The 23,762-nt window shown below is 38.8% G+C and overlaps 1 protein-coding gene across 1 annotated transcript in view; it reads right to left on the bottom strand.

Annotated features, from left to right (window-relative positions):
• Positions 1–9: 9 nt before the first annotated feature.
• LOC139689563 (carbohydrate sulfotransferase 1-like) overlaps positions 10–23,762 on the bottom strand; it is a 72,241-nt gene continuing 48,488 nt past the window's right edge. The window contains exons 5-8 of the mRNA XM_071586720.1: positions 21,196–21,397; positions 17,396–17,575; positions 6,816–6,996; positions 10–3,795 (exon numbers count right to left, since the gene is read on the bottom strand). Of these exons, the coding sequence (XP_071442821.1) occupies positions 3,562–3,795; positions 6,816–6,996; positions 17,396–17,575; positions 21,196–21,397 (797 nt within the window). The 3' untranslated portion in view covers positions 10–3,561. The remainder of the gene's footprint in view (positions 3,796–6,815; positions 6,997–17,395; positions 17,576–21,195; positions 21,398–23,762) is intronic.

Raw genomic sequence — 23,762 nt, 5'->3', positions numbered from 1 at the left:
CACCAAGTGTAGAGTTAACAATGCTGATATATTTCATATAATTAATAAAGCAGTATCTTTACAAGAGAGGAATCAACACATTTGTTTAACAAGCATTTGAACCTTAACACTAGCATAATCCCCTTGGTGTTTCTTTTGACACTGATTGATAAGAAAATAATTTGTGGCAAAGAAATGAAGCACTTTTGATCATTTCAACTGGAAAAAATGGGTCAATAAACCCCCAGAATATGAATCTCTAAAATTTCACTTTGCTAATGCTGCCCTATAGCAGGCCGTGAATTTTAGAATGATTTCAGTCATTTCATTTGAGCACTTTATTCATGATGCACATGGGGCACTTGTGGATTTCCCTACCCTTAATTCCAATTCATATCTATCTGTATACATTCGTTTGTTTGTTTGTGTGTGGGTGAGTGTATGTGTGTGTGTATCTCATATATATATATATATGTGTGTGTGTGTGTGTGTATATACACACACAAATTTTGATTCAAACATTTATGCATAGAAACAGGGAGAAAGGGCACTCACATATCTAGTTGAAGTTTCAACGGCATGGCCATCATCTTCAGCTTCTGAGGATGACGGCTGTGCCATGAAAACATCATCTTGGTATGCGAGTGTCCTTTCCCTGGGTATAAATATTTAATTGAACTTTTTATATATACTTGTCCTTGCTCGAAAGCATTATCTTTCAAATATAAATACACACACATATTAGAAACAATTTGAATACATAAACAAAAATAAAAAAGAACACAGAGATATTTTACATTTCAGCAGTCATGTCACCTTTGTCTAATGTGCTTACATATTCGTGATAATAGACAATTGTGTCTCTACTATGTACTGCCTGTTGTCAATTCTCAATGTGTGTGTGTATTTATATATATATATATATATATATATATATATATATATATATATATATATATAAGCATGTACGTGTGAGTCTATAAATGTGTGTTTGCATGTTTATTCATGGGCAAGCTCACCAAGTAGGGACTTAACAGTTTGATGATGACACACAAAATATACTAGCACATAAAAGAATGGCAACTCAAAATAGAATATAAGAAGTGCTAGCGGGCATAGCCAACTTCTTCCGTGAAAGGAAGTCGAGAGTCTTCTATCTTTTCTACTTTCAATAATTATGTGCATTCCTAAAAAAGTGAATGAAAGTGTTCTTTTACAAATGCTTATATGATTTTGTGTATCATCACAAAACTCTTTTGCCACTGCTTTTTGAGCTATCCACGAACAAACAAAATTACGAAAACACATACACGCCGTATTTGCCAGTGTAAGGATGCACTTTTTTCCCCTAAATTCACCAAAAATATGGTATGCCGTTAGGTGCAGCTAATAAAAATTTTGAGTTGAAATTTGTGTCTCCTGGTTATTCTTAACATATTTTTTAAATATTCTTTTGCATACAGTCTTTTGGCAAAAGACTGGTTTGGAATAACTCTTCCCATATTTTTTCTGTTCATTAAAAATAATAAGTTGCCTGACAATTTTTTTCACTTCTATGAAAGAGGAAGCATTCAAGTCAAAAGAGTTCAGATCCACTGACATCAAAGGCCACAATTTCTCTGCTATGCGCATCTGCGTGTTATTCGATTAGGAAAAAACGGATGGAATCATATTCCATTTGGATGTGAACAGTGGAACTCCTAGCTTTAAGCTAAGCTCCCTTCAGGTGTATGCTGATGGTAAATCCCAATTCATCACAAATGATATAGGTTTCAGTTCTACAAAAAGACTATTCAATTAGAAAGACTGATTTCTACAAACAAAGGCATCATTGATTTTACAGGATTAACATCATGGCGTTCCAGATTCATTCTAGGAAATGAAATACACATATGAGGAATAAAATTAAAATAGCACAGTAGATGCCAACAAAATATGAAGACAGGATTATTGAGTAACAGAAGTTAGTTATCAATGCAAGAAAAAGGGAAAATATTGAAATTTCACAAAGAGGAAACATGGATGAGGGAAAAATGTTTCTGGGTTTTGATATGGGAGATGAAAAGGCACCCAACTAAAATGTTCCCAAGCTACATTTACATAGACATAAATAATTGTAAAATAGGTACAATAAATCATTATGGAAATTCATTACTTAAAAATTGCATAGAAATGGAGCGCATCTTATACACCGGTTGTTGTATCAGTCGGCAGATATGGAGTGTGTACACAAAATATTAATATATGAACACACAGATGCTTCTTCCTTCCTTCACAAAGATGGCTAAACCATCTAAATACTCAAAACAATATGTCCCTCCTTTTTTGTAATTCAAATTCAGAGTTTAATGACATCGTCACACCTGTGACACAGAGTGGTGAGACTATGAATAGCAATAGAACATGGTTTAAATATTGATAACACATATGAAAGGGACATTAAAAAAATACATTTAACATTTCATCATCAGGCCAAGAGAAGAAAGTCTTTGTTAAATGAAGACTTCTCTTCTTCATCTATGAAGGTGACATAGTTGCTGAAATGTTAAAAATATTTATGTCAATGTTCCTTTCCTAAGTATTGTCTTTATTTAAATCATATTGTGTTGTTATAGTTGGTGTGTTTTCTTTCATACATATTATCTTTATTTATTCATCTTGTGTTGTGATATGTGTGTGTGTATATATATATCTATATGTATTGTTTTATACAAAATGTCTTGAGGAATAATGTCAAGAACAAAAAGAAAATTAAAAACAAACCTTAGGGGTAAACTTTCAAGCGTTCAACCCATCTTCTAGGCCATGACATACAGACAGCCTTTCTGCAGTAACCTAGATGACAGGTTAAGTATCAATATTTTTTTCCATTTTTGTGTATATTCCTGTTGCAACATCTATCCTCCAGTCATTTTGTATTTTGCTGAGTATATGTGTGTGTGTATATTTACATATCTGTATAATGTATAATTATATATCACATTTTCAATTAATATAAAAACCAAACATCTCACAATAGGTAGATTTATCAACTCGTGGCATTATTCAAAATAATCGTTTGCCTGAGCCCAAATTAATCATTTCGTCTATAATCTGTTCAATGGAACAGATGAAAGCAACTATTGTCAAGGAATTCAACAAACGTATGCACTTTCATTATGTCATTATAAAGTGAGTGTGGCAACAACTCTGCTAGGCCTGATATCTTCACTCAAACATCCTCATGAGGTCAATTTTTAAAGGTCATAAGAGTCACCTACATCATTTATAAATAATTATTGTTAACTTGGCTAACCTTATTTTCTGAAATTAGTTTTGCTGAGTTTCCTACATATGAAATGATATTCATAATACTTTAGAATATTTCATTTTAATATGCCAGGCACTATTTGAGGTCCTCCTCCTCATCTTCTACTGTGAGGAATGCTGTTGCATAGGCGATAAAGTCTAAGCCAGCAGACTCATAACAGTCTAAATTGAAATTATTGCTCTTTGGATACCCTATCTTGATGGCAACGGTGATGACCACCAACCACCATTACTTCATCTTTAGCACGATAAAGAAGTAATGAGATTTTCATTTCACTCCAGGACCAACTTCAACAGGGGATTGAAATTGTCTAAATCAAGCTGTCCCTTGAGAGAGCCCCCCCTCCCTAGGCTGGAGTATCTCTTGTTGACCAGCTCCTTGTATCCCCACAGGTGCATGGCTTCTTTGCAGGATGACTGGATAGCTGCTATCTCTCCCAGTGTCAACTCTTTCCGCCAGCGAAATGGAGCCGATCGGGAATCTCTGTGGGTACTCGACACTCCTCCCTGCAAAAAGAAATGACCACTCAAATGCTGCACCTTGCTGGACTACAAGTTTTTCTGAAACCAATTTTTATATTTACACAAGAATTTGCTGCATTATAGACAATGTTTCGAGGGGGACAAGTTTTTGTACTAATTGGATGGAACTACATGGTATGTTGGCCATTACATGAGAACTTGGGAAAAACTAGAAAAAAATTATTTTAGGTAATATCTTTTATTTTCCAACAATGTCCTTTTTAACTCCATCAACTTTCCCCATTGTTTCCCTCACTTTTTAGGCCGTCCAAAAAGTAGAATTTTCCATCTTCAATAGAAGGGATCTGTGTTGGTGATGACCCAAATGTGAATCATTTTTTCCGAGTCATTTTTTCACATCTGGAAACAAAAAAAGTCACTGCTGAGCAACATCTACTGAATACAGTGGATGCTGTAATAATAATTCGAACTTTAATTCCATCATTTTTGTCATTGGAATCACCTCTGCAGTCTTGATGGAAGAGAATTGTTTTCTAGGCCAAATGAGGAGATTTTTTGATGTCTTCACTCAACTGGTGCAATAGCAACGCATAATATTCTCCATTTGTCTTTTGTCCTTGCCGGCCGATTTCACTGTATTCGCCCTCTTTGGAGCAGGATTGCTTTTAGAAACCCATTGTTTCAACTGTTCCTCAGTCTCAGGAGTGAAGTTAGTGCATCCACGATTCATCCACAGCTGTGTAGAGATGTGGAAACTCATACAGGGTTGCGACGGAAAAGCACCAAACCAGCCTCTGAATCCATCGCACAGTTGCGTTCATTCCCCAATGAGAGCAATCGTGGAAGTCATCTTGCCAAGATTTTCTTAACGCCTATATTTTCATGCAAAATCGAAAATACTGCACTTTGTGATATACCAGTGGCCTCAACTAGTTCGTACACTTTGATTTGTCACTTAATCAAAACCATACCGTGGATTTCGTCAATCATTTCAGAGGAAGTCACTTCCACTGAGCATCAAATATGATGCTCATTATTTGAGGATGTACGGCCATGTTTAAACTCCAATTTATCCAATTGCAAATCGCTTTAATCTCATTCAGTGTGTTGCCTTTCAAACAGAAGTGTTTAATAACAGCAACAAACTCATTTTTTACCATTTTTGTAAATAGAATAATTATGATTCAATCGACTATGAAAATTAAATGAAGACATGGATGGAGTCGGAACTTAAACAGCAGTCTAGTAAGAGATGAGGCTTACTGAAGGCAAGCTTCCATACTATGAGCACCATCTCTTGGATTTCTAAAGGAATTATTGAACATCCTACATAGGAATGGGGAGAGTTATTGACTTATTCCTTGTCACCACTGAGACGGAGAGACTGTATATTTCAGACTGTGAGACTAGGCAATGAAAAGAAATGTGGAAGGGGGAACGTATGACAATTCAAAATGTAACTTTGCTTTCTGTCATATAAATATTTGGTACTTGATAAAATACTAGCAACATACATGAGATTACTATGCTAAATGATGAAATGCCTACTTATTACATCAAAGTGTTAAAATGAAAGTTGCTACATTCAATGCTGCAATGCTTTCCATTGGCAAACTGGCTCAGAATAAGTACATACAGTGGAATCTTGTACAACGAGCATAATTCCTTCCACGATCTTTCTCATGAAGCAAAACAATTTTTTGCAAGTACATTAACATACAATATAATGCATTAATTAAGAAAAAACATTATGCACAATGTTTATTCAAAGAAGATTTTACATATATTGTTTAGGTCCACTATTAACATTCATCTATTCTTCTATCACAAGAGGAAGCAACCAGGAATTAGAACTCAATTTGTAAAAACAAAAAAGAATCAAATAAAATAATTTATTATTTATGATACATGTCTGATTCCTTTTTATGAGAAAGCTATCTAGAGACATTTGTTTTTGCCAATGTATCAAAACTTTGCAAAAATGTTACCCTGCATTCTCATTAAATAAATTTCCTGAGCAAACAGCCACTGCTTCACTAGGCCAATGCTTTGTGTCCATGGGACGATGCAAGTTTCCCATCACATTTAGCCTGCTGTTAGGAACTTATCACTTCTTGAGGGTTTGTGGAGTTTCTGGATGGTAAGCAAGCAGGGGTTTAATTAATTTTCAAAGTGCCACTTGCATGGGCATAAAATAGCAGAGAGGATGCTGCTATTTTATGCCAATACATGGCCTTTCATTGGCTTGTGGCTAGGCAATGCATTAATCTCCGCTGTTATGCATACAAATATTATTTTGCTGCGGCATTTTCTCCCAGAAGAGACCCATCTTGTCACAATTGAAAACACCCATTGCAGCAGGTGACAAGCTTCTTGAAGTCACTAATGAATTTCTCAGCTGCCATCAAGAGATATACCTATTCAACATTGTTGATAGTACTTAAGCGTTGCATAAATACTCTTGCAACTTTCTTGGAAGCAGCTGTCCACTTCATCTCATTCTTGTCTGGAAGAGAAAGCAAATTGCCGATGTCGACCGATTGCATCTGGGTGCTAAATCTACCATGCTAACACTTTGTTCCCACTTTTCAATGATTTTACTCTACATCTCGTACTGTTATTTTTACTTAATTATGGCTGTTTTATTATGGATTTTTCTTTGGAACACATTTTTAAAAGTACACACAAAAAAATCACAAATCATAAGCCGGTACAGAGATTTGGAAAGGTCTACAATCACTAGTGACACTAAGATGCCAGCAGAACGAGAAGTAAACAAACTGAAAGAGCCAGCACACAACCATTCCACGAATTTCCCTTCTCTTATGATACTGGTAATGCAAAAAGGTTGCTTGTTTTGCAAAGGGCATTATAATTTTGCTCCTTAAGCCAATTGCTCGCTATGTGAGGTGCTCATTAAGTGAGATTCCACTGCATTTGGTTTAATGATCACAGTCTACATTGATTAGTCCAATTGTTCTAGGATAATGGACGCAGGCATGTCCACGGAGTACCTTTTCCAACATGATTCACACTTGTGCTACCTGATCTGCTTTGGTGTGAGTTTCCAAGAAGTGGATGATGGACGGGTGCAGAGGGGAATCCTTGCTGCCATCTGCCGCACCACTTGACTTGTCCCCTACACCCTGGGCCAAGCCAAAAAACTCAAAGAGGTCTTCCGTCACCTTAGAGGGGTTGAGAGACAGCTCCTCATACCGAATGACCCTGTGGAAGAACACCCATCAACACATGCCACACGCACAATATACAATACACGACCTAGGATTTCGGATTAGGTCCATGAGGTTGCATCCATTGAATAATTGGCATATCATACATTCGCATGGATTTCATCACAAGAAAATTATTTCATTGATGCCCGCTGGTTTACATCAAATGAAGCAAAATACAAGATACAAGTGCACTCAGGGTCATCAATACGACATTGTATTGATGATGCAGAGGGCATGCATACCCTTTACTGGCATATTCACCTGGGGTGTAAAGTAAGTATTTTCAAGGGTGGCACATAGCATTCAATCAAGTCAACTGCCTCTCTTTTTAGTTTTGAACACAACCACAATAAGAATAGAATGGGAGCTCTCAAGTACGGCAATGGAGAGATTGACCCTGGACAGCATTAGTATGGATTAGAGCTAGAATATGACAATTAATCCGACCAGCAGTTGAATGAATAGAGTGGCAATTTGAACAACTTTATTGTTTTAAATTCTGTGTAAACATAAAGAAGATAAAATATTACAAAATTAAGAAAGATATAATTTATACACTTAAAAATAAATATTAAAAATTGGTAAACAAATGGATATCTCAAAACAGCAGGAAATATAACCGTTTACTTGGCAAAATATCAAGCAATAACTTGGGAAGAAAAATCGCAATAAATTGGCATAACCTGAATGGGTAAGTGGAAACCTACTCTGTAACATTAAAATTAGGAAATAACAAGTAGCGATGATGCACAGTACATATTAAAAACAATATTAAAATAGACACAAGTAGAGAGGGCACGTAAATATATACACACAGGGTTTTTCCGTTGAGTAATGAGACTGGCTGCCACGTGGCACTCTAGTTGCCAGCAGCGTATTCCCAGGCGGTGGGATTTGTGGTGGGGGTCTAAGCTAAGCAACGCACAATGGGAGAGGCAGTCGTGTCCAAAGCTCAGAAAGGCAGTGAGGATCATGTGTGGGGTACAAAAGTGGTTTTTAAGTTTTTGCCACGGCAGAAAATATAAAAAAATTGGACAATGTCAAATGCTCCAGTCCACACCACCTTCATTGTGAGCGCCTACCTGGCCTGGATAGGGGTTGCACACCCTGCCACGGCTACCCTACAGCCCCAATGTGAGCCCAGCAGACCTTTTCCTGTTTCAAAAGCTTAAGAGAAGGCTGAAAGGGCACCATTTTGAAAATGTTCCCACCATCCAATGGGGGATGTCACAGTCTCTGAAAGAGGCTATGGCAGCTGACTTCCAGGAAACTTTTGCAGCAAGGGAATCGCATTGGCGGCAGTGTATCGACGCCCTAGGCAACTACTTTGAGGAATTTTAACAATATGTACCAATCAAATCAATAAATTCTTTCCCAGTCTTATTACTTTACAGACGAACCCAGTATATCCGTTTCAATGGTCTTTGTGGAACAAAGTACAATGGAGTATTTGGAGTTGTGGTGAGAGGGACATGGTTTAGGATAGATAGGGTCACAACGAGAGAGGAGTAGGGGCAAGTCTTGGTGGTGGTGGGGAGGGAAAGGTGACCATTGCTTGATTGTGTGCTTGGTGTGGCCCAAGTAATTCAAAAGCCTGTTCTAGCCAAATACAGTCAAAACTTATATTTGTGTCATTTGAATTAACCTATTCCCATGATTGAACCATGCAGGATTAAAAAGGATTTCACATTCTAAAACAGGTGATAATGTACATCAGCCTTTATTGAAAAAATTTTTGAATTTTTTTCGGACATAGATTGTAAATTTTATGGAGCATGAAGGAATCTCGCAGAAGTTTTCCCTTGCATCAAGCAGCTGGTTTGGTGGGCAGAAGCAGTTGGGAGGTCCAAGTGATGGCTACATGTGAGAACAACTTGCAATGTGGGTAGGGGTGGTTAAATGATGGAAAAAGTGGGCATTTCATTATAAAAGAGGTAATAATTGATTGGCCAAGGGGCCAAAGATAAGTTTGCTATAGAGGCGATTTCTTAGTCGTACTCATTATAACATGGGATAATTTACATGAGTGGGCATAGGGAAGTCCATGGGACCGAGAACTCACTTCGTCACAGGTGGGATTTCGCTACATGTGGGATCATCATAAACAAGTTTTACTCTTTTTTACTTAGCTTGTCTCTTCCTTGAAAACCTCACAAACTTTTTTTTGTTTACATTGATTCTCGTCTAATACCTATCACAATGACTTTCTAATGCACTCTGCAGTGACTGTGTAGCCCTCGCTGAATGGCTAACCAAAGCTTCATCATTTCCAAACAAAACTGACACCCCCAATTCCCATCTCCAGTTCCTCTCATTCCTCCTTTACACGTCCCCCTCATATATGAGGTCTGTTCTAAAAGTATCGCGAATTTTAAATTTTTCCGGGTTACATATATTTGATTTTCAATTACGAGGGTCATCCGGAAAGTAGTACCCGTTCGTGAAATAAAGACACAAAAGTAAATATTAACAAACATAAAAAATTTTATTTGAAAGAGGATACTTTAAACTACTTCTCAACATAATCTCCAAGCAAATTAAGGCATTTGTCATAACGTGTGACAAGTTTCTGTATTCCTGCTGCATAGTCCTTCGCCGCCAGCTCATTGAGATACGCGAGGGACCCATCTTGCACAAATTTTTGCATAATGCAGATGGTGTTTAACAATTTCATGAACAATTGTTCGAGAAACATTGGGAAAATGCTCACAGATGTCATCAATTGTGACGCGCCGATCGTTCCTCACGAATTCGTCAACTGAGCTCACCAGTTGGTCTGTAATGACAGACGGTCTCCCCGAACGCTCATCGTCGTGTGTGTTCCCCCTCCCCATGTTGAAGTTGCGACACCACCGCCGAACAGACGACTCGTCCATTACATTGTCTCCATACACCTCCTTTAATTGGCGATGAATATCACATGGGCGAACGTTTCTTGCATTGAGGAATTTAATCACTGCCCTCACTTCACAACTGGCGGCGTTCTCAATTTTTTTAAACATTGTAAACAATCACAGAAACAACACAGGCAATGCTAGCGTCACGCAACTTGGCTCAGAGAAGGCAGACAAGCCACTGAAGCTATCTGACCTCGTCCAGCGGCTACTCGCGTCGTCAGCACTTCATGCGGCACGAACGGGTACTACTTTCCGGATGACCCTCGTATTTGTGGCATTATGTTGGTACTCATGTCTAACTTATGCCGAAAGGTTCAACCATTTTGAATGCTCAGTTAATTGCTGACAGCTGTTTTGCTTGGACTTGTTTTGGCTTGTCTTCAATTTTTGCCAATTCCAAAAAATGGATCAAAGAATCTGAATCAAATTTTGTGAGGAAAACGAAATTAAGTGCACGGATGCATTCTGAATCCTGACTGTGGCATATGGAGAAGCTACCATGGACCAAAGCAATGTTTATTGGTGGTATAAAATGTTTTCAGAAGGCCGAGAAGATGCGAATGACGAAGAGCGTGCTGGAAGCCAGAGCACTTCAACAACAGATGAAAACATTGATGAAGCAAAGAAAATAGTATTGCCCAATTGTCAAATCACCATTATAGAAGCCCAAATTCCTAACACTGCCCATCCCAACTCTCCATCCACCACTTGCACCTGAGAGCAGGGTGAGACATGCATAGATTGTGGATAAGTCACCTGTATTCCTACAATCTACTCCTATATTCTGCAACACATTCATCAATTCTATTCAAATAACCCATCTCAATGCCTTCTTGTTACCAACAAAACAAATAAATACATCCTGATTGTACTCTATATTCATTTCTATTTGTGATTTAGTTTTTCCTAGGGCACTTGTCATCACGCAAAACCCTTGCGAAATGGAACCAACAGAATTTTTAGAATGAGGTTGAGGACAGAAAAATTAGAAAATATGATGCGTGAGATAGAGACAGGAAAAATAGATATTTGAGGGCAGAGCGAGGTAGATGGAAGGATAATATGGATTGCTGAAACAATAGTCATAGAATAACAAATAGAGGGGTGAAGAGATCCTGCAAGGGGTGGCAATAGTATAGTATTGAACAAAAAGGTTGGAAGAAGTGTAGTAAACATAAAGCAAGTGAGTGATAGAACATAATTTGTAGAAGTAAGGGCTGAATCGATGAAATCCACCATCACCCAGGTCTACATGCCACCAAGTAACCATAAGGAGGATAAAGATGGACCCAACATTGGGCAGAGAGAGAGACTAAAGTGAGGTAGAGGACTACGGTATAGGAATAATGAATGACTGCCTGGAAAAAGCAATCCTGCAGGAGACAGAGCTTAGTGAACATTAGTTTAAATACCCCAATAGGTATGCTTGGAAAATGCAGGACCGTTCAGAAAGACATCATTCAAGACTATATTATGATTAGGAATTGATTTTGAAAGAGCATGATTAATGCAGTTTCCTGGGAAGGACTGCTCATTCAGATGATAATTTACTCCTAACAAATGGCAACGTCCGATTCTAGAGGATTAAATATGGGAAATGGGAGAGTGAATGTAGAGGCATTAACCAGAATGAAAAGATTAAGAGCCCCATTAGGTGAACAGAGAAATTTATCACTGACAATTGGCATATGGGTGTAACAGAAGAACGTGGGAACATGAGAAGAAAGGAATATTGAGAGTCACAAATGAAACTATAGCAAAATTAAACAGGAAAAGGAAACCATTAATAAGGGACAAGATGATTAAGGAAGGGGAAGAATATTAACACAGAATTAAAGCTTAGGAAGCATGCGGAGATTAATAATAAACATAGGCAGGAAACTAATAGGGCAAAAGAAGGGTGGTAATGAACACAGTGTGAGGATAAGGTACGAGTATGTTCAGAATGGGTGGGAGCTCTACACAAGAAGGTGAAAGCGCTATTAAGAAGTGATAAGGGAAAATCTGTGCACACTGTTAAAGATACAACTAATAGCATTTGACCATGTTTACATTAGTTTAAAGATATTTAAAATGCCTCAGACAATTGAAAATCCTGATGATTGTGAAATATGCATTGTGATTTAATTTCGACCTTCGGGTTGATTACTGTGTTTATGGTTTTTTTAATGCAAAAGATATGAAAGTGATCCAAAGTCATTGGTGGATTAGTGAAGTGTAAGGAGAATACACCACGGGCAATGGAATAGAAAGGAAATGGGTCAAAGCATTTAAAGATGACTGTACTCACACTCATGATAAGTTGTGAAGTAGCCAACCATCTATCATTACTGAGGACTTGGTGCACAAAGTTGATGCAAAAGTCAAAGAAAACAGACTCTTGACATTTTTTCATTATGCAAAGGAAATTACAAGGGTAGCCTAAAAAGTTCTTGGCCTTGTCCATAGATGGCATCACTACTCACATGATTTTCATCTCTCATATTGGCACAACCGTGAGTAGGTGCTGAGTGAAATTGCTAGCCATTCCATCCTTCAGTTTGCTGCAGGCAGTCGTTCGAATCAGTTGTGGTGCATATGTTGTCAGAAATAATTTTGTGCACTCATAAAATTCTTTGAAAAAGAAGCTTTGATGACGCCTGAAATTCATTCGAGGATTGTAAATGTGACCGTGGACTCTTCTCCTTCAATTTCCATGGTGAAGAAATGGGATGCAGAGTTTAAATGTGGCTGTGAAACCCTCGAAGATGGTCCCCGTGAAGAACATCCAAGAAGTGCAACCACAAAGGAAATCATTGATACAGTGATCACAATATGATTTTGGAAGATTGGCTCTTGAAGGTGCATGAAATTGCCGATCCAAACCGTAGGGATATCAAAACAACATTTTGGTTACATTTCGCACAAGAAATTGCAAACGATAAAGCCTAGCACAAGATGGGTGCCATGAGTGCTCGCTGTGAATCAAAAATACAATTGGACAACACTTTCCAAACAGTGCTTGGCACATTTTACAAAAAACAATGAGTGATTTCCAGCATCTATCTGTGACAATGCATGAAACATGGATTCTCTATTCTACACAGGAATCAAAACAACAATCCATTCATTCAAATTAATAGAGCCTGGTTCTTCAGCTTGGAAGAAGGTACCATCAGTTGGAAAGGTCATAGCATTGGCTTTTTGGGATTCCAAAGGAACTTTGTTGATCAGCTATCTAAAAAAAGGTGAAACAATAACTGGAGAGCACAATTCTAACCTTCTAATGAAACTGTATGCAAAATTCTTGAAAGGAGACCCAGATTGCGGAGGAAAAAGACCATTTTCTGTTAGGACGATACACCTGCCCACAAAAGTGTCATAGCGATGAAGAAATTGAGAGATTTGCACCATGAAGTGCTGGAACACCCACCTTATTCCCTGGATTCAACTCCCTTCCACCTCTTTTGAAAACTCTAGAGCACCATCAACTGTAAACGTTTTCCATTCAATCAAGGAACAATTGCAATTACAGACAAGTACTTTGCAGCACTTCTGGAAGAACACTAAAGAGACGGGATAATGGAACTGGAACACCATTGGAGAAAATGTATTCATATTTCTACATCTACATAATACCCCGCAAGCCGCCGCAAGGGCGTGTGGCGGGGGGTGTTAGGTCACCAACCGTAAAAAAGAAAAATACCACATGCAAAAAAAAAAAAACAACACGGAAAATTACACCCACAGCAGCGCACACACTCATGCAAAAATCCCTTCATCCAATACTCATGCAAACACATATACCGCAAAACAACTAAAAAACTGCACCCCATGATGCAGCACGAAAGACATTCTACAACACGGAAGCCAGGACACAACAAGCAAGAAATTGAAACATCACTACCACATGAAAATGCACCACGAAACACTCTACCCCCAAAGAGTCTCTAAATGGCAGGGAATGCGACCCAACGTTGCAGGTAGCAGGAATTTGCCCCCGCGGAGAGGGACGAGGGATTGAAAGGGAAACTTAAAAACAGATGAACAGAACATGAATGAGGTCATTCGGAAAGAATGGGTTATTATAGCAACACACATAAGGTTAGTGGAAGAGCATGCATTTTAATACAACTAATTATTTTTTAGACGCTGAGGGTGGCAAGTGGAATTTTTGCTATCTATAACCCTGCAGTTGCTATCCCGTATTGTCCGTGGGAAGAAGGAGTCCTTGAGTCGGCTAGTTCTGGCATCTATTTCCCGAATTTTATATGCATGATCCAAGCGACCAATGTATGTAGGAGTACGAATAATTTGCGAGACCTCGGTGCTGAAACATGCGGATCTAAATTTATTTAATAATTTCAATCTTGCATTGAATCGTCTCTCAGCCAATGATTCCCACCCCAAATCCATGAGCATTTCGGTGACGCTTTGCGTTTTATCGTAGGAATTTTTTACAAAACGGGCTGCCCGGCGTTGAACCTTCTCAATTTCCCGAATGAGACCTTTTTCACTCGGATCCCACACGCTGCATGCGTATTCTAAATGAGGCCTTACAAGAGCGTGGTAACAACGTTCCTTGACCTTTGAGTCACTTTTGCCGACAATGCGTCTAATGAATCCCAATTTTTTATATGCTTGACCGCAGACTTTACGTATGTGAGTCCCCCAAGTTAAGTCTTTTGTGAATGTGACACCTAGGTATTTCACCGTATCAACTACTGCTAGGTCACCTCCAGCTAATTTGTAAGCAAATCCCGCTGATCTTTTAAAGAAATTTACCACTGAACATTTATTATAATTTAGAGTCAATCCCCAGTTAGAACACCATTTAGTAATGCAATCTAAATCCTGCGCTAGAATAAAACGATCCTCATCCCCAGATATCTCCCGATAGATCACCGTGTCATCCGCGAACATCCTAATTTTACTTTTCACTTCGCGGTTCAAATCGTTAACAAAAATCAAGAAAAGCAACGGCCCGATCACACTTCCCTGAGGTACCCCCGACGTGACTCGAACGCTGTCGGAACTAGCGCCATCAAGGACTACCCTCTGTTCCCGCTCCGAAAGAAAATCTTTAACCCAACTTATGGCGCCCTTATTTATACCCGCGACCTTTAATTTATGAATGAGTTTACCATGTGGGACCTTATCAAATGCCTTTTGAAAATCTAAGAAGATGGCATCCACTTGCCTACCTCTCTCACCCCATAAAAGTAAATCATGTGTAAATAATCCTAATTGGGTTTCGCAGGAGCGAGTTTTCCTGAATCCGTGTTGATTGTCACTTAAAAAGTTAATATTGTCAAGGTGTCTCATTATTGAACTGACAATTATGTGCTCTAAGATTTTGCAACAGATAGAAGTGAGAGATATAGGTCTGTAATTACTGGGATCCTCCCTGTCACCACCTTTAAAAATAGGCGTTATTTGCGCGGTTTTCCAAATCTTAGGTACTTTGCACTCTGTGAGGGATTTGTTAAATATAAATTCAAGGTACGGGGCAATGTTTGGAGCTAAATGTTTTATCACCCTAGCTGGTATATTTTCGGGACCCGGGGATTTGTTGGGTTTAATCTCGTTAAGCAATTTTAGAATTCCTTGTTGGTCCACTGTTATTTTTTCAATGGGTGGAGTATGTATTGTTTCTTGGAGATATGCGGTGGCAACATCATTCGAGAAAATGCTTTGGAAGAATGAATTTAAGATGTTAGCTTTACCCTCACTGTCTGTATGAATTATATTGCTACAATCCCTTAAGCAAGCCACGGTTTGTTTACTCCCATTTACTTCCCTAACATATGACCAGAAAGCTTTGGGGTCAGTGTCCAAGTGCTCGCAAAGTACTTTGCGTTTAAAGTCCAGTAAAGCGCTACGTAATTGTGTTTTGGTTTCAATTTTGGAGGATCTATATGTGTCCCATAATTGTGTATTCTCAGGAGATGATGTGTTCACGGCTGCCCTCTTTACCCTAGAGTGTAGCATTCTCTGCTTTCGAAGGGCTTTTCTAACGTCTTTATTGTACCACCTGGGGTCGCGATTTGCTTTAACGTATTTTATAGGTATGAAATCTACGATTCCTTTTTGCATGATATTGACAAATTCTGTCCAAGTTTCTTCCACGTTGACATGACTTAAGCGGGTTTTGAACTCGGGTAGTGAAGAGTTTAATTGATTGGCAAAGGATTCAAAGTCTGCTTTATGGTAATTATAAATTTTTCTTTTTGGTTTAATGATCTTTTTTATTTCTATGTCCAAGTGGACATTAATTGCTTTATGGTCACTCAAGCCCTCATCAGTTGATACACTAATAATACGTTCAGGCATGTTTGTAAGAAATAGATCCAATATGTTCTTTCCACGGGTGGGCATGCGTACTGCTTGATGGAGGGAGTTTCTTTGAACCAATTTTATCATGGAATTGCAAGATTCGCGATCGCGGGTCCCAGATTTAACGATATTGTTGTCCCAATCTATACCAGGGAGATTAAAGTCGCCACCAATTATGTTTATGCTGTTATTATATTTATGTGTAAAATTGTAAATTTGATCGTTGAGGGTGTGAAGTGTTTTCAAATCTGAGTCTGGAGGTCTGTAGAAAGAGCATAAATTTATGTTGGGTTGATTGGTCCGTAGTAAGGTGCACCAAACACTTTCTATGTTATTATTCTCAAATGAAACTTGCCTGCTTTCAAAATGACTTTTAACTGCCACGAAAACCCCTCCTCCGGGTCTTGTATCTCTATCGTGTCGGTAAACTTTGAAATCTATTGGGAGAATTTCTTGGTCATTTATGTCATTGCACAGCCAACTCTCTGTGCCTAATACTATATCAGCGGAATGAGTTTGGATTATGTGTTCTAAATCCGCTGATTTGTTCTTGAGGCTTCTGCAATTTATAACAAGTATAGTTAAATTATTTTGATGTTGAATAACGTCCTTATTTGTGCCTGACTGTAATTTAGGACGCCTTTGTGGGGAAGTGCGTGTCACATGTCTTTCTAAATCAATGCCAATGTTGTCGGTGACTTTTATATTTTTATTAATAATATTATACGCGCTATCCCCAGATGTTACTGACCCACTAAGTGACCTGCCCTCTATCCTAAAAAAGGCCTACAGTGGTCGAGTATCCTATCCGCCACCTTACTCGCCGCTTCCGCCGTGTAATGGACCCCAGATCGGTTAAGGGGAGTCCTGCAAGATCGGAGGGATGGTCTCAGGTCGACGAAGGAGGCTCCTATGTCCGAGCAGAATCTCGATAGTCTCTGGTTTATGCCTAAGGCAATAACATTGAAAAATAAAAATCTTTGGACAACGTTTCAGGCAACCCTTGTGTGCTGATAAGTAAATTAAGCATTCTTATAATTAAGGTGTAGGCTTTCATGTAAACATAAAATTGTCAAAAAAAATGGACTTTCTTTTTTTTTTAAATCAAAATGGAAATTACTTACAAAACATGGAGGGTAAAAAAATCTATTTTTACTAATATTCTGGACAACAACCCACCGGAACTTGTCAGGGTACACTTTCATGAGTTCAACTGCTGTCCAATAATCATCCACAAGATCCGCACAGAGACGCAGAGGATCTGAGCACTCTGGACTAGGGGGGCACCACTCCCGATGGCGTCTGCTCTGCACTGTGCCCCTCGGGTCTCTCACCAAGAGCACCATGTGCACATTCAGACTGCAAAGAGGAGGAATAAGAGTGAATGGGGGAGATGGAAGCACCTTGGCCTTGCAATCAACGCATATGGCCACCCAATGGATCCGTGGTCTAAATGGTCTCATTAAGAGAGCTTCCAGATCCTGAATCATCCCAAGTTATGTAGCACCAACAACAATGCAACTGGCTATCTCCATTACTCGCGTAAAAATAAACTGGCCCAACGGCTACCGCTGGTATGCGAATATGGCTTCAATTGAGATGCCAGCAATTTGTCGGCATCAATGCTAAAGAAGACAATTCAGTGTTGGTATCCCTTCTTCAGCAATGAGCTCCAATAGATTTGAACCCACACCGCGAATGCGGCATTTTTGAAATTAATAAGAAAATAATACTAGGTGTGCTAATCAGAAAATATCCACAATGGTGAAATATTTGGCATGGGAGGAATTTTAGTTTTGTTCATATATCATCTCAGAACGACACAACCAAAATATGCATAAAAGTCTGAACAAAATATTTAACTTGAACACATTTGGAATTAAAATATTTAAGAGAAAAACAAATTTGCATTTTTCTACTGATTTATTTGTAAAATACGACGGGTTTCAGTTCATCTGACCATCTTCAGGTACAAGACAAGATTCAGATTGTGGTACATCATATTTATAATACGTGTTTGAGGAATGAGGGGGGAAAAGAGTTGAGGAGTGGGGTAGAGGCCTTACTCTCCTCCTCACTCACTCTTTTCTACAGACGGGGAGAAGTTTCCAGAGTAAAATAAAATGTCATGAAAGATGCTGGAAACTTTTGACGAAATATCACTCCTAGCTGAGCATCTACATACTACAATCATCTCACTCACTCACTCATGAATTTAATCCTTCACTACAAAAACAAGGGCAAAAGACTTGACATTTCAGAGCAACTTGAAATTGTACAATCAAATATGAATGTTCACTTAAATGACAATATTTTAATAAACCACTCTCCTCTCCTCAGAATCTTGTTTCCACAGCAAACAGTGAAACTCCCTCTCTCTTATTGACCCGACCCTTCACATATTTCCCATCCTGCCACCCCTTACCCTCCACTCTCAGTATGCGTCAAACAACCCTTCCCTGCAAATGTCCTTCTTAGAATTACTTATAACTCATCCCTAAACCTGCTTCTATCCCTTCCACGTTCCCTTCCCACGTAACCCTTCTTCATTCTTCCCTCCCACCGCACACGTACCAGCCACCTGCCACCGTCCCCTCTAACCCTGACCACAAGTCATTTTCTCCCCACCCTTCCCCTTTTTACACCTCTCCATTTCTTTAGTTTCTCTGTTCCTTTGGGTTTTCAACATTTCCCCTCTTTGCTCCCGCCCACCTCACTCCGCACTCTCCCCTCCCCTCCCCCCCCCCTTCCTCTCAAACAGGCATGAATATGATGAATCACAAGTTGAAATCTTGTCTTGTCCTTGAAGCTGCTTTGATGGACTGAAGCGCGTTGTGTGTTAAAAATAAATCTGTAGAAAAGCGCAAATTTGTTTTTCTCATAATGACAAACTTCCACTACATCTCACCTGAATCTGTTGAAAAAATATTTAATTTTGTTCGCAAACGACGCACATACGTATGTAGGACATGAAGACGTACTTATAGGAAGGGTGAAAATACTATTGCTTCAATGCCAACAAAAATTGCCACAGAGGAAACTGAAACAATTATATATTTAGTATTATTATTTAACTGACCAAACAACCCCTTCCGATGCCACTCTCCAGCACGCTATGGCAACGAAGTCCTCGTTTCTGCTTTTCATATTCTGTTTGCTTTACCCCTGGGCCGCTTTATACCTCTCTGCACTTATTACTATTTACACAATTACGTTGCAATTAGGCAAATTTCCTGGTGGCAACGGTCAGGTTAGGTCAAAGATAACTACTAACAACGAAAATTACATACGAACACATAAAAACAGATAAGAGACAAAATATTTTTACATAATGACACTTCCACATCACATACAAACAAACTTCCACATCACATACAAAATGCCGTCCACATCACATACAAACAATAAATTCATAACTACAATGAAGTTTATTACCCAGTGGCTGCTTTACATTTATTCCTAAAACTCCTAAAATTGGATGGAAAGGGCTCAAACAAACCTCCAGGCAGCTGGTTCCAATCAATAATAGTTCTATTTAAAAAAGAGTATTTTTTCTTATTTGTTTTTTGAATCCTTATTATATGAACAGAAATACCAGATAACAATCAATGCAACAATCACAAATTAAGAACTGAGATTCCTTTTGAAAAAGAAATCCATTAAATTGACTTTAAAGAATGTTGACATCAATCTAATGAGGAATTCCACATAATGTTACTTTGGAAAACAACTAAAGTTGAGGAAACGTTCAGAAAATAAAATGACAGGGGTAGAGTGGATCCCCAATACATGTAATGACAGCATGCAAGCCATCACAGAAATTGATGGACCTCGCTCAGAAGATACTTTTCAGTGGAATAGATTGCTGTTTAAAAACTTCCACCATATGGGAGGAAGGAGACTCACTGCTTTGCTGAAGCGCCTTACAAATCAGGGTGTGCACATTATAAATGTCAACTAGGACTAAATTCATAACTATGCCTGATTACTTTGCAGAAGTAAATAAAAACCAACCACAGTTATCAACTTGAAGATCAGTTAGATACGCGATGGTAGAGCACACCCAAGTCAGCCCAATGGCATGTGAAATTAACGCATTAGCAGGGCAAATGGGGGGAACGAGTCCTTTCCCTGTGCTGCCTATGGTTTCCCCATGAAGAACGAAAAATCACACAGCTTGGATGAAGCTGAGGATGCCCAGAGGCATCCCTGGGAATCGAACCCGGGCCCTCTGGTTGGTAGTCTAATGATCTACCCTCTGGACTACCACATCCCCTAAATCCCCTACGTTACCCCACCGACCCCGGTGGCGGCGGGGTAACGTCCTCGTCTGCCATTCCAAGGGTCACGGGTTCGATTCCCACCTGGGTGAGTTTTCCTCCACCTAGGGCTTGGGTGTTTGTAAATGTGACTATTGTTATCGTTGTTAATAGTTCGATGTAAAGGCCAAAATGTGCTGTTTTCGGACTCATACTGAATAAATAAATAAATAAATAAAATCAAATATAATAAAATGCATAAACATTGTGACACTGAGTACAACCATTGCTGTGATACTCTTTGACCCATTTCTGTGAAATGTAACACTAAGATTAGTCCCATTCCTATATTCAATGTTTCAATAGTAAATGTTCACGAATATATATTTAATCAATTATAACAGGGAGCGCCTGACTGCCAAGTGAGACGTGGGCGCAAGGAATTTTCCCACCAAATATCCTTAAAAAACTTAGTGATTTAACTATTGCATGGATTAAGCACAGAAAAAGGGCAGATTAGAAATATAATATAAAACAATAGCAGGACAACAAGCAAACAATATGCATTAACATTTTTTTTAGCATTTTTGGTAACTTCTAAAGGCTTCTCTCAGATAGCATGGTGTGAGAACTCATTGGTTAGTTCCTCTCCATGGTTTTCCCTAATGGAAACAAGTATTTAACCCTAATTTTCATCGGATGAAAAGGATATGAAAGTACCTCTTGTCCTCCAATAGCCTAGAAGCAAGACGAAGTCTCAGCCGCACCACTTTCATACTTTGAAATGGAAAGAGTTTGCAGGAGCGTGATAGGAATGAGGGGTCCCAGCAGAACTCGTGGGAGGGCCCACAAGCATCCCAGAGTCTGTTGTTGTGACTCAGCAGCCAGTGGTGATCAGGCCCATACGACAGGTAGCCCTCCTCTAACATTGGACAAACAAAACAACTGATTATAGCATTCACTTTCGCTGCTTTCTCTTGGTAGCAACAAATGTAAACACACACACACACACACACACTACCTACAACAATATTCTAGACATGATGTGAATGCAAGGCATGTTCAAAAAGTATCACGACTCGTGTTGTTTCAACAATTATTTATTTATCCATGAATATCTATTCTGTCCCCTTCAACGTAATCCCCATCAGATATTTTACACAAGTGCCAACGTTTTTTCAAATCCTCGAAGCACTTCAAAAAATCATTTTTTTGTGATCTTGTTCAGCTGCTCCTTCGATGCAGTCTTTATCTCGTCAATCGTAGCGTAGCGTCGTCCTTACTACATGGGCCTCTTCAGTTTCGGGAACAAGAAAAGGTCACCAAGGGCCAGATCAGGCAAATACGGTGGCTGCGACATCATTGGTTTATTGTTTTTGGCCGAAACTTCGTGCACAAGTAACGATGTGTGAGCAGGGGCATTGTCATGGTGCAAAAGCCAATTTTTGTTCTTCCACAAATCCGGGCGTTTGTGGAGGATTGCTTTGTGCGAATTGGGCATAACTTGCAGGTAATATTTCTTATTTACCACTCTACCCTGTGGCAATCGAAGAAAACTGTGAGCAAAACTTTCACATTCGACCGAACTTGGTGCGCTTTTTCCGGTCTTGCAGCTCTCGCGGTCTCGGTGCTGCAGCTTCCATTGGGATGATTGAGCTTTAGTTTCCATGTCATAGCCATAAACCCATGATTTATCACCAGTTGTGACCCTCTGGAGCGAATTTGGGTTGTTGTGGACAACACCTCATTAGCAATGTTAATGCATTGCTGTTTTTGGTCCAAGTTGAGCAATTTTGATACGAATTTCGCGGCGACCTGTGTCATGCCCAAATCATTGGTAAAAATCAAATGACACGAGTCAATCGATATGTTTAGCTCCTCAGCAACTTTTTAAATGGTGATTAGACGATTGGCCAATGCTATTTTCTTCATTTCAACAATGCTTTCGTCTGATGTTGACGATCTCGGGTGTCCGTCTTTGTCGTTCACATCTTCACGGTCCTCTGAGAACATTTTGTACCACCAATAAACGTTGCTTCGGTCCATGGTGGCTTCCCCATATGCCACAGTCAACATTCAGAATGCGTCCGCGCACTTAATTTCGTTTTTCACCCAAAATTTGATACAGATTCTTTGATCCATTTTTTGGAAGAGGCAAAAATGGAAGATAAGCCAAAACACGTCCGAGCAAAACAGCTGTCCACAATTAACTGAACATTCAAAATGGCCAAACTTTTTGGCATAAGTACCAACATAGCCCCACAAAAAAATCCAAAATCAAATATATGTAACCCGGGAAAATTCAAAATTCGTGATACTCTTTGAACAGACCTCGTACTTGAGCAGAACACAATGGCATTCAAAACAGTACACACAAATATGTTCAACAAAAATAGTTTAAGGCACACAGATTACTTCAGACTTAATTTGATAAATCTTGAAATGATTTTGAAAATTTCATATGATATCATTGCAAATGACAAAAGAAATACTTCAATAAGAATTACAACTCCGCAGAAACTGCGGGAGATGCCGCAACAGTAACTTTCAACGGACTCATCCCCTAATGTGCATTTCAATGCAACAATTTCAGAGTGTAAAAATCATTCGCCTTGGTTAAGGCAAATGATTTCTACACTCTGAAATTATTGCATTGAAGAATTACAACTGGCTAAACGCTTCACAGATGAAAAATCCATGAACATACAAAAATACATTAAGAAACTTTTGCCAGTCTATAGAGGAGAACATGAAATCAAAGTCAACCTAAGAGAAAAGATAGGTACATAGCTTTAGTGGCACAACATTCAAATGAAAGGAATTGAGAAGTGTCCCAAAATGAAGAGCAGATAAATACCACCATTTGCAGTTAGTAGTAACTGTCGGCCAGTTACCACGAACAGTGCACTAGGAAATAAAATAGGAATAGTTCTTTCACAGATTTTGAACCAGAATATGGTTTACTTGAAGCAGAATTGTTGAGTGCTAGAAATAATCTTCTTTCCCTCCGTGAGATACTAACATATGAAAAATTATATCAAATTTCATGTCATCAAAACTTTGGTAACTTAAGAAATATGATCCTGGAACCTTACGCATTAAAATGTTTCTCATAATTATATTTCTTGCTACCTCTGCCATTAATATTAGGAGCATTTATGACATTATAAGGCATTGCAGCATCCAGGATAATAATAATCACTGAATTCAAGTACCACGCCATGTTGGAAGATGTCTTTCAAATTGAACAAATTGCCAATGAATTAATTATTTTTGTTAATTATGAT

This window comes from Hetaerina americana, unplaced genomic scaffold, assembly GCF_022747635.1.
Source record: "Hetaerina americana unplaced genomic scaffold, ioHetAmer1.1.p SCAF_25, whole genome shotgun sequence".
In the NCBI taxonomy this organism is placed as follows: Eukaryota; Metazoa; Arthropoda; class Insecta; order Odonata; family Calopterygidae; genus Hetaerina; species Hetaerina americana.
This window is presented reverse-complemented; position numbering and strand designations above follow the sequence as displayed.